Here is a 12,272-nt window from a genome sequence, read left to right on the forward strand (position 1 = left end):
ATGACATTATATATGACATTGATTGCGTATGTATTAGCATGTATCGTATTGATTATATATATTGTATACAATATTACATATTTTATTGATACACACACACACACACACACACACATACACACAACACACACACACACACACACACACACACACACATATATAATATATATATATATATATATATATATATTATATATATATATATATTTACTTCTTCTGTCTGATGATTGCAGGATGCATGAAACTTAAGTAACAGAATAATATCATTACTTGTACTTGAAGTAATTTTGTGTTATTATACATATATATATATATATATATATATATATATATATATATATATATATATATATATATATATATATATATATATATATATATATATATATATATATATATATATATATATATATATATATATATATATACTATATTCACCTTCCTTTTTTGGTACCTTTTGTCCAATGTGTATGTGGGGGGGGGGGGGTAATCCTGTTTTCGAAAGTTGGAACGGGAATGGGGTTGTCAACCTATTTTTGTCTTTCCTAATAGGGTTCTGCCACTTTTTGATGTCCGCAAAAGCTTAATCCACGGTCACCCCATACAAAAGTAGCTGACAAATCTCCTCTTTGCAAATGCAAGGGGCACAAGAAGGGGAGCGATGACGTGTCCAATTCTCACGTTAGCCACAATTACACGACTTTTTCCGGCAATCGATACATTTATTCTTTCGTCCGTCAGCATATGTTTATGTGCTTGGTTTTATGTTTTGAGCTTTTCAAATTCGTGAATTTTCATGATATGGAAATACGTACAAACAGAAGTCATTTGCAAATCCTCTCAAATTCCCATGAACCGCGCCCTCCCCGATGCAGTTTGTATGGGTCCTACCTTAAATATCAATTGCGGAAGTTGTAATCTGTCATTAAAATGGACGTTTGTCGTGAAATGAGTATGGCGGATCAGTCTTGGGTAGGATTCTTGCAGTCGCTGGACAAACAATTATCACAACTAGGAAACGAACAGAACGCTGATGAATGCGATAGTGTACGTGAAGCCTTGAAAGATTTTGGACATGTGGTAGAATCTCTGGAGAGCGCATCGACGAAAAGCGATGACGTCAGACAAGCAGCAAGGAAAGCACTGCGTAAAATCAAGAATTCCCTACGAGATATCCTCAACGAAACCGTGATGATCAGGTATGTATAGCAGGTTTGTAGGTCACTGTTCAAGGGACAACAAATGTTTGTATTCTTCGCTGTCTACACGACCTGCAATGTTTATTTAAGGTAGTGTGTGCCTCGTAAGTGAAAGACTTAATTTTGCTTAAACGTTTAATGAAACTTTTGACCATTATCTTACTAAATCAAGAATTAAAATCAGGCGTCACCGTGCAAAATTTGGTATTAGCGAGACAACTTACCAAAAATTTCCCGATATTGAAATTCAAAATGGCCGCCGTCCCTGTGTTAACTCTATGGGGATATCATCTGCAATAAGGGAGCGTTCACTTAGTATGGCCGGGGGAGGGCCGGCAAAATTCTTCCTGCGCATCGGTCAAAATAAGTGAACCCCCTACCCATTGCACCAAAAAATTGACCCTCCTTACAACTCACAAGGTGTTAGTGTTCAAATATCCCCTTCTGACTTGCAATAATTTTGAAATTACCTCTAAAGGGATTGGACAGAAATTACAGGTGGATTGCAATATTTTTGTGCAAGCATGTGTGTACAAAATTTTGATATTTGGATTTAATTGATAATCAGCTATTGACAATGTTGATTCACTATACACGGTAGTCTATGAGAAAACTCTTTCAATACAAACTTATATGCATTTAATCCAAAATATGAATCATGGAAGCGGTCTGAAATCAGCACAGTGTGTCAGCGCATTTTTTATGCCGATTAAACAAAAGAACGTGACCATCGTCACAGTGCGCCATTGACCTCTTGACCCTAACTGCAATAGGAATTAAACAATAATGTTTCGTATTCTTTCATATAATGAGCTACTTCAGAGGTCACACAACATGTTGACATAATATCTGAAAGCAACATTGTGTAATCGTTCAATAGTGATTGATTCTTCACTAATCGTGTATACATACTTGGAGCTCATGCTCCCGACAAAATTATGTGTTCTCAAAATCAAATCATGAAAATTACGGATGTGACGGAATGACACAAAATAACCACGATTTCAGGTAACAATATACCCAACATCGGTAAAATGTGACAAGTGTTTGGGCCCATGCGTTACGAAATAGACGGAATCTAGAAGATAAAAGTCCATAGTTTTACTCGAAATTGGTCAAAAAAAGTGTAAATGAACGTAACTGTAATTAATCGGTCAAATGAAAATGTGGACGATAAAGCAAAGAGGCTTGATAAAGTGGATATGACGATGGCGACAAGTGTTTAAGACCTTTAGAAAGTTCGTCTAACCATAGACGGCAGAGGGGGCTAATATCTATAGTAAAATTGGTCGTTTGGGCTTGTAAACTTGGGAGCCTTCAGTAATTATGAGGGGTGGACTGGAGGAAAGTGAAGGTGGTCCATCATGAAAATGTGACCCTTTCCCTAATGCCTCCTTCTAAAGTGTGACCCCCTCCCTGCCCCTCCAAATTCAAAAGGTTGAAATGGGTAGCGTTGATAGAACTGCTGACTTAGTTATATTACAAGCGAAGATATTAAAGGGTTGCTGTAACTTTTTGTCACACTTCTAGTTTTCTTGTTCTGTGTATCAAAAGTTGTTTCGTGTGGAACTCCCCATAGCATATTGGTATGCCAGTACTCAGGTATGTTAATGCATGGGCATAGGCTTACTTACATGTAAAATCAATTTGAACATAATTTTTAATCAGACCTGGTCAGAAAATTGTGAAAATTGCCAAAATATCTTTCGCATTTGATTAAGTTGAAATTTATCATAATATATTACCTAAGTCAGGTCACGTGACCAAAATCTGTTATTTTCCCGCCAAATTGTATCTTGCAAATAACTGAACATTCCAACCGCTAAACATCAAAGTATTTAAAATATTATTACCAATTAATGTAAAATGGGATAGAAACTTGTGTTAAAAGTACTGGCAGATGCAAAATTATTGAATTAAAACTACTGGCAGATGCAAAATTATTGAATTTGAATAACATTTCTTAAAAAAAACCCCAACAAATACAATATTTTTGACGTTTTTTACATGTATGTTTTGAATGTTAGAAAAAGTATAGATAGAGTTTCATGAGTGCCATGTATTTTTTGAAAGAACATGATAGATGTTGTTTCCAAAAGTGCAGAAAAAATCAAGAAAATTTTACGGGTTACGGTTGGAATATTAAAATTAATAAAGACGTAAATTTTGGCGGCAAAATATCAGATTTGGTCACGTGACTCAATTCGTCAAAATTTGGCCAGACATTTTTTAAAGAATTTAATAATTTCAATAATTATGCCAAATATCAATCAAATCTGGTGGATTTTAAAGAGAATTGATCATTTTCTTCCTTTTGGCTTGATGGGTACAAACATCCTGCATTAACTTACTTCAGTATTCCGCTCGTAACGAAGCCAATACACGTGAAATGACAATTGTTATGGTTGGAAAATGTAGTCTTGTTCGGATTAGGATTCAATGATACACGATACACCTGTTCAATAGAAGCTGCATTTTCAATGAATAGCCATACCCTGAATTTGAGCCCGTGTATCTAAACGTTAGAAATTCCAGCACTTCTTTGGCATATACATATACAGAAGCTGCGTTTGGATTTCTTGCTATTAAACAAAGGGGGTTTAAAAAGTTTCCTAATTTTAGCTGCCGCTTCCAACACAATGTTACAGATTGGGATATTCACATGTCTCCTTTAACAACGTAATAATGGGAAATCATTTTGTGTCTAATGTAATTATAAGTCTTCTTGAAAACTGTATGTTTAAAGTACCCCAAAATGGTCACTGGATGACTGCATTTTAAATTTGTAATATCAAATTTCCCTTACCACGAGGAGGGACAACCTCTCCTAACCTCTCCCAGATAACTAGCTTGATTATGTTATTTCAGGCATATAATTCTTCTGTGCGTTATGCAGTCTTTCAAACGTTAGATAAGTGGGTTTACTTTGTTCAGAATGTTTTAGCCTAACCGTTGAACTTAGAAAAACTTAATCACAAAACAGTGGGAGTGTTTTAACGACTAAGTCTTCAAATAATTTATTTTGCCATCAATTTGTTCTCCATCAGTAATCTTGCTACAGTTCAGGTTGCTCCTATTACTTCTAACTCTCCAGCTTCTTGAAGCAGATGCTGTATGCCTACAGTTAGATGTCAACTTTGTGCAGCTGTACAATTCTTTCCAAATTCGCTTATGTCATGTTGTTATGCCACGTAAGAAAACATCATAATAAAAAGACGAGGAAATATTGGCATCTGCATGCGTGCGTGAAAAATATTATCGGAGAGGGAAAATAAAAATAGGTGGTCAAGTTCAAACAAATATCTCTAAGTTTAACCGTTATTTATTTATTTTCTTTGAGAGAAAAATAGGGATTTACTTCATCAAGTAAAATGAAGGAATTTTTTGCAAGTATAGACTCTTTCACGATAATAAGAACACACCCTCACTCCTTGTCAATGCTTTTTTCTGTAATATACTGGGGCAGGGCCATATACATTGGTAAAACATTTCAGTTTTTGCAAGCTTGCCCGATTGCGAACTTAGTAAGGTAGATAGACTGGGATGAAAGAAGTCAATTTAGCTATAACTTTATGTTTATGAGTGGGCGCATGTACGTCGACAGATAGTACAGGCCTTGTATAGGGCAAAGTGGAAAATGAACATTTATGCACAAATCAATAAACCAGGGACTTCTACATAGATCTTGTACTTTGATCAAGCTGTTATTTTACACATAACTTCAGATCTTTCCTTTTCGAGAAATCTACAGCCAACCATGTGCCACAAATAAACTCGCTCGTTACGATGTTCCGGACGTTTTTAAAGATAAATACGTGCAAAAAGGAAATTGAAAAATCGAAGAATTGTTTTTTGAAAAAAGAGATAAATATCATCTTTTGTCCAATAAAATATACTCCTCCCGTTTACCACAGTCTTTGTAAACGTCTGGAAATATAGGAGTACAATGGCACATGATCGCAGCATCTTGCAGTATTATCATTTCATAAGGAAATTTGGAAAGACAGGTTGTGTACAGTTCATATGTCATGGTAGTTCAAGGACATTTCATTGAGATTTTTCTCCTTTTTTATTCGTATTCGATGTCTTATATCGACGAAGATATTCAAGGATTCAAGGAAAAGTTTTTTATATGGTCTCTCGGCTTTGCACAACTTTTGATTATCCTAACAGTGATGGGAGAGGTGATTTTGAATTTTTGTTGAGAGAACCTAGCGGATGGGATGTGGCTAAACATGAGAGAAAATGCCGAGAGAGTTTGACCGGTTGACCTCGCTGTTAATTTTATGCAGGAAATTACAATAACAATGCTTGGTCGAATGACGCAGTGCCTTGAGGGTGGGATCGCCAGTGGTATAGGGGGAGGAGTACCTTCCGATGGTGATAAGTGGTGCGGATTACCGTCGCCTAGGTGACTGCGTTGCAAATACCTGGACTGAACCCACGCGTGGACTGAACCATTTGGTTTTTTTTGGGTGTCGATGGTACTTTGACAATAAAAGTAAAGATGCACAGATATCGAGTTTATTGTCTTGTTTATGAGCGGCCAGTATTTCCAACAGCATGAATTACGTGCATTTGCCCTAGAAGAAATAAATAATTTCGAATAAAACATCGCGAATATAACCACATTCCTTAAGCTCGACGTACCCCAAAGAACCATGAAATCGCCCGACTTTCGATTGAAGAGATGAGTTTTGCCAAACCGCGTATACAGAAAAAGTGGCAGATGACTTTATTTTTAGAATCATAGACAGTATAGCGAGATGTAAAAATGTGAAAGAGGCTCCCCATCTAACTATCCTAAATGTTTTTGTGTCGAGTTTGTGTTTGATTCGTTTCGAAAATGTGTTCCTACATTCTTATCCGATTGTGTGTGTTAATAAAAATGTTTGTTTCGCTTTGGATATTTGTAGAGAAGTTTGGATTAGTGTGTACGGTAATGTTTTGTTTGTGTGGGGAAAGCTTATGGCGAGACGCAGCCGGACCTATGTTGTTACAAAAGTTGATAGAGTCGCCCTTTGACGCTTGCGTTTCGAAACCCGGTTGTGGTTTCTCATCAGTCGCGGTGTAGATTCTTTCCTTAGTTTGTGTTTGTGAAAATTTATTTTAATGCATTTTAGTGGTCTTGCTTTTCGATTAGCGAGGCAAGTATATAATTTTTGGTCACGTTGTGAGTCCGTTTGGTGGTTCGGTTTGTTTGTTCTATGTTTCTTTACTTCGGTAAATTTTGTTTTGACTGGTGTGTCTTTTAGATTTTTGCGGAGGTTTGTGAATTTTTAGGCAATAAGTACCACTGGGGGTACGGATTTTATGTTTATTGGATCAAGATACTCACAAGTATCCTGGTTGATGTGCTTGTTCTCGTACATTTTGATTCATAGTTCGTTTACTTTGTTTACTGTTTGTTCTGGCTTGTTGTGTTAATACTGAGTGTTGCGTAATTGCCTTTCGCATTCGAGTACGTAATCGTTTGTGTTGACAATGACGAAAACCCGACCCTTGTCGAGGGTTTTTTTCCCCTAAATTTGTCTATTGTTTGCAAGCTGGTTTATCGCGATTCTTTTAGCACGCGACATGTTTTGTTTTCCTTGTTTGAAAGGGTATCTCTAGAAGTGCGAGTTTAGCAGCTTCAGATAGCTTTCAAGTTTTGGTGTTTGTTGTTTGTGGAGCCCAATTTGACTTTCTTTGAATTTGTGTTGTTGCGATTGTTTGTGTCTCACGATGTAGCGTAGTCACATTTTACGACTTTATTTGTTGAAATCCTGAGGTGGTTTTATTCTGTTTGGTTTTGTTGGCGTCCGAATTAATTTTAAGGCCTTTGCCTAGTACTATTTTTCGGAGTTTCATAGTTTGAGCGATGATAGGTTGTTGTTGAATTTCATGTTGTTGTCGGTTTTCTTTGGAAATAGCTGATTTATTTCCACGGCCATTTTTTCTGTCACGTTATTTTTATGTGTACGATTTTTGTTATTTCTTTTAAGTGTTTGTGTGTTCTATGTCATTTTATGGGTTTTTTTGGGTAGTTCTCTTTTGGAGTGTTGGTGGCCCTGAAAAGGGCCGCTTGGTATGGGTTTTTGTTAGCGCTTGGCGCGTTTGTTTTGGCGATGAGCCTATAGCTTTTTTATGCTTCTTTTCGCCGATTCGATGTGCTTGGTAAGTAGGTGTTTGCCGCCTTCTTGTCACTGTGTGTGCGTACATGGACAGTCTGCATAGCCCTTGAATGTGGTCTCGATTTTGATCAAACCATGGAGGTACCTCCATGATCAAACTTACAATTTAGGAGTATATATCAAAACTGATAAATGATTTATGTTTTCACATGGGTTCACAAAAAGTTTCGCCCCGGTGTTCATTTTTGGCCCAGGAATTCCATCTACCCACCCTTTACAGAGTAGTAAGCTTATGGGGCAAGTAAATATGGATGCGCCGGTGCGATTCAACGATCAACCTCTATATCGCATCGAAAGTCAACAATTTTACGGCACGGACTATGATTTTATAAGTTTATACACAGTCCCTCGTGGATAGAGAGACTGTGGTTTATATAAAAATTATAAGGCGCGGGGTATTATATATTGACTGATTACTGTAGCTATAGATAGGCTACATTCAGGACGGGCAGCGACGGGCAGTAATTAGTAGGCAAAACCACGGTCCCTCCACAGAGGGACCGTGGCAAAACAGGTGGTTTTCACCGTGGGCAGAACTCGGTGCAATGATACTGAACATTAATAGTTAGCCTGTCACCTTGAAGGTAATGCTGTAGGTGAAACAAGTAAGCTTACTTCAAACGCACGATGGTACAAACATTCCTACCTCCATGGTACAAACAACACCACAAGTGAAACGTACACATAGAAATACACGCGTTCCTACGTTGTGCCCACCCGGGCCACGCGATTAAAATATGACTGATACTGCTGGATAGTGTTAATTGGGTCGGTAAACAGTCAACTAATAGTTTAATTGACTACCTGGGTGATTGGCAGGTCGTGTCCAACGACGCATATGCAAAGCAGGCCAAAAGACAAAAGCCCCCAAAGTTATTGACAGCTGGCCAGGGGTCACCATGAATACGTAATGAAGCTTCACTACGCAGAAACTGCGTAGTCAAGCCCTTCTTAACCGGTCAAACTCTCTCGGCATTTTCCGGCATGAAAGTCTTATTTCTACTTGTAATGTTGGAACGTTTTCAATGAGAAGTTAAGTTTGCATCTATGATGATGAAATGATTACATTATTGCTTTCCATAATCCAGTTATCTGGATGTTCTGATCAGATGTTTGACGCCAACCCAATTGTAATTCAGAGCATTATGTATAAATGAATTACCTAATTATTATGAAGAAAGATTAAATGAGATCTTTCAACAATATTAGGGTCGCAGATAGACGTTTCGCCAGACAGAAGCTAATTCTTGCAAATGTTCCACGTGGTGTACAAATTGAGCCAAGAAAAGAAACTTTCATCATTTGCAACCTATTGATCATATTCAATTCTTTTGCTTTTTTCAGATTTTGTCGTCAGCGATGTTTGGAGATATTTGAAACAATGGAGAAAACATTTGAATTCCAGCAGATGAACATCGATCAATATTTAAAAAAAATGCGTTTGGAAAGTTATGGTCCCTTGTTCAAGACCATCGAAGAAGTATGCTATGCCGGAGAACTTCTTCAAAACCCTATGCATGACGTCAGAAGAGCTTTTGAACCATACATGGAACACTTCGCATTTTCAAAGTTGCGGAGGGATATTTTAGAAAACAGTCAGTACTATATATTTGTATACACATTGGGAATCAGGGAGGGGGACGGAAGGATGCATGACCCATATATTGTAAAAACATCGCAGGAATAAACAGCGAACTCCAAATACGGTTGAAGGGCCTCATTATACATGCATGCCTATATTTTACATGAGTATAAACTATTTGTAATGAACATGCAACACACATGCTTTAGAGAAGTGTACTGCTGTGACGGTTAGGACTAGGAAGTATTAACAGCCAGGCATTTCCGTTTCGATGAAAATCTGTAGTACTTTCATATTCTCACATAAGCAAGTGTCTCGTTCAGGTAGTATGTCACAGCACAATGTTATCCATCTGGAACGATCAGACACATGCTGTCCGACCGTCGGGTGAAAATCTTACATTTGTCTATTCCATGCCCATGAGACCGAAGGCCATGAGAAACAGACCATTAGAGGCGAACCCAAGGCCCTCGGACTAACAAACGTAAGCTGTTACCCGAATGTGATTGCCAACATTTGTTTTGATTGTCACACATTTAATTTTCTCATTAGCAATAACATTTGACCTAAAGCAAGGGTACTGCAGATTTTCAAAGAAGAGTAAATCAACAACCTTATGTAGCATTAGTAGTTTTTATCTTTAACAGAGATATTTTATCTTTAACGTGATCCTTACAGTCTCCGGCATTACATATGATAGTTTCGCTCGAGTTCAGTATGTATGAAACTTATCTTTTAATACTGACATGTTGTTTTTACCTTTTTTGATAGAGCAACTTATGGATTACATCGAAAATAACATGGAATATGAGCTGGAAAACATGGAAGCGCTCTTTTCGAAATCATCGACAAAGATCAAGACTAAACTGATCAATTTCATCAATGACTTGAATCCAATTTTAACAAAACTCGCTGAGGAAATCGAGGCCCACAACACCGAGAAGAAAACCGCCTTGGTCGTAGGGGGCGTAGCTTTGGCAGCCGCAGTGGGAATTCTGGCTCTAGGAGGCATTGGCCTGGGTCTTTTAGCTGGAGGAATACCAGGTTTAGTGACTTTAATATCCGGAGGTACAATCATCGCAAAATCGGCGGCAATTGCCACTTCGGTGGCAGGTAGTTTGACTGCAGGTGCTATTGGTGGATACAGCATGTACAAAGCCATTAAGGGTGAGACTTCATGTTATTTTCTTTGTACGTAAGCTTACATATAAAATAATCGAGAAAATCGAATAGGTGAATCATGCTGTCATACAACACGGGTAACAATTGAAATTATGGTAATATTATAAATATCATATAAAGACATGTATCACAATGCCAATGCATGTAAATTTTAACAAATATTTGTCTAACAGCATCAAGCTTTCTCAAGGTTCCCAGTGCCATCATGAAATTGTCCTCATGAAAATATTCTGCTTTTCTTTTATAGAATCAAAGGAGGTGAAAAGTCTGCAAAGCTCTTATGACATCGTTTCAGATTGGCAAGAGACTCTAAAATCGCACTTCTTACATTGGCGAGAAATCATGAGTACTTTTAAAGATATCCTGCATCAGTTGAAAACAGATCGTGAAGGATACTGCCGTCAACAGGAAGACTTGAAAGAGCGATTGTTGAGAACTAAGATACTTATTTGGGAGGCAGTCTTTCAGACTGGAAAGTTCGAAACACAGGTTGAAAAGCTCAGGGACATGAAAATAAATATCTAGAAAGAACCTACAGAGAGGCATACGAAGAGTCCGCTTGCAATTATATGATATGGAATTCTATTGTGAAGGGTTTAGAATGAACTGCAAATTTGGTTTTTACCTGACATTGTGATACCAATAAGCTGTAATTTCATACAACTCGAGTCATCGCTATTTAATCCACAGGTATCGCTCATAGATTGATACACGGCGAAGGCCCCAATGTTTACAGGAACCTTCTCCGTGTCTCGTGACTGTGGCTGGTATCATTTACATCAAAGGAGGGATTGATTGACGGCAGGGATAGAGAATTATATCACGCTATAGGATTTTTTGTGTGTTCACGCCACACAAACTGACTCACTCACAGAGACAACCACACACAGAGACAATCACACAGACACAGACACACACACACACACTTGTTCTGAGTCAGGTTCCACGGACACTTTACTTGATTGTAAACATTAAGCATCATATTTATAAATATACAGGAGTAGTAAGTCAAGACCCCGAACCGCTATTTACACAGGAACTTATGAAGTTTTCATTTCTAAAGCACTTCAGTGGATTCATATCGAGAATGAGAGCTATTTCCTCAGGAACTACCCATATTTTCATCATCAGAAAAGTACTTACTGCAATTTTCAAACAATAATTCACAGTCGTTAATTTGTCAATTTATTTGAAAGTTTTAATCATGTTTTCAGTCACCATTTTTCTTTAGAATATTGCTGACTAAAATACTGTTGACCATGTAATAGTTCAATATCGCTCTTTTTTTATCAAGTGAAATGAATTTGCGAACAACATTTCGTCCACGGGCCTGTTAATTTTGATTCTTTGTATGACTACATATTTCTGTTGGCTTTTTTGCTTCTAACGGTGCCCGGTGTATCACTCTTAAACAATTGAATAGGTGAACTTGATAAAGAAATTAAGTGTAGTATGCCACTTGTTGTGAAAATGTTACAAGATTAGGACAAACCGTCATGTAGGTTGAAGCACGATTACACGGATTCAAACCTGAAGTTTATGTCTACTGTCTTTGGTGTGACTTTAAAGATATTGTTCCTGAAGATAAATGCTAATAAAGTGACTGATGATCCGATACTGACCAAATTTAACGAGTTATGAGAGAAAGAAATTTGGTATTTTTATTGAAACAAGCGATACTTTCATTTGATGCGTTCTATTTACTCTGTTTATAACTTTATATTTGTAATCTTTGTAATTCATTGTCTTGTTATTGTTTGATGTGAGAAAAATTTACGGATACTCTGAGCCTAGAGCAATAAATAAAGAAAATAGAAATTGTTGCAGGGTTTTAATATTTCAGGACCTGACACAAAACATTACTCATGCAAATAGCGCAAATCGACGACGAAACCGTATATTTTATTCAGGGTGCCACTTAAAATATGGTCAAGATATGCCTATGTGTTAGGATCAACAGCTTTTCTGGAGCTCCCATTTTTTTTCATCTTTATTCACCCTTTTTCCTGTGTGTCGGTAGGAAGTTTGTGAATTTTACGTCTCTGGTTGGATTTCCTGAAGTTGTGTCGCTGGGTTTGTAGTTTTGTTTTATTCTGACCTTGTGTGGACCACCGTTGATGGGTGATCATGTCTGCA

At 37.4% G+C, this 12,272-nt stretch overlaps 1 protein-coding gene across 1 annotated transcript; it reads left to right on the plus strand.

Moving 5' to 3' along the window:
- The first annotated feature begins 894 nt into the window (after positions 1-894).
- LOC139121994 (uncharacterized) lies at positions 895-11,957 on the plus strand. Its single transcript, XM_070687331.1, has 4 exons — positions 895-1,199; positions 8,717-8,967; positions 9,726-10,121; positions 10,384-11,957. Exons 1-4 carry the CDS (start codon positions 931-933, stop codon positions 10,659-10,661), a joined length of 1,194 nt encoding a protein of 397 aa, XP_070543432.1. The 5' UTR covers positions 895-930; the 3' UTR covers positions 10,662-11,957.
- Positions 11,958-12,272: the final 315 nt, after the last annotated feature.

Source organism: Ptychodera flava, chromosome 21, assembly GCF_041260155.1.
Source record: "Ptychodera flava strain L36383 chromosome 21, AS_Pfla_20210202, whole genome shotgun sequence".
Lineage (NCBI taxonomy): Eukaryota > Metazoa > Hemichordata > Enteropneusta > Ptychoderidae > Ptychodera > Ptychodera flava.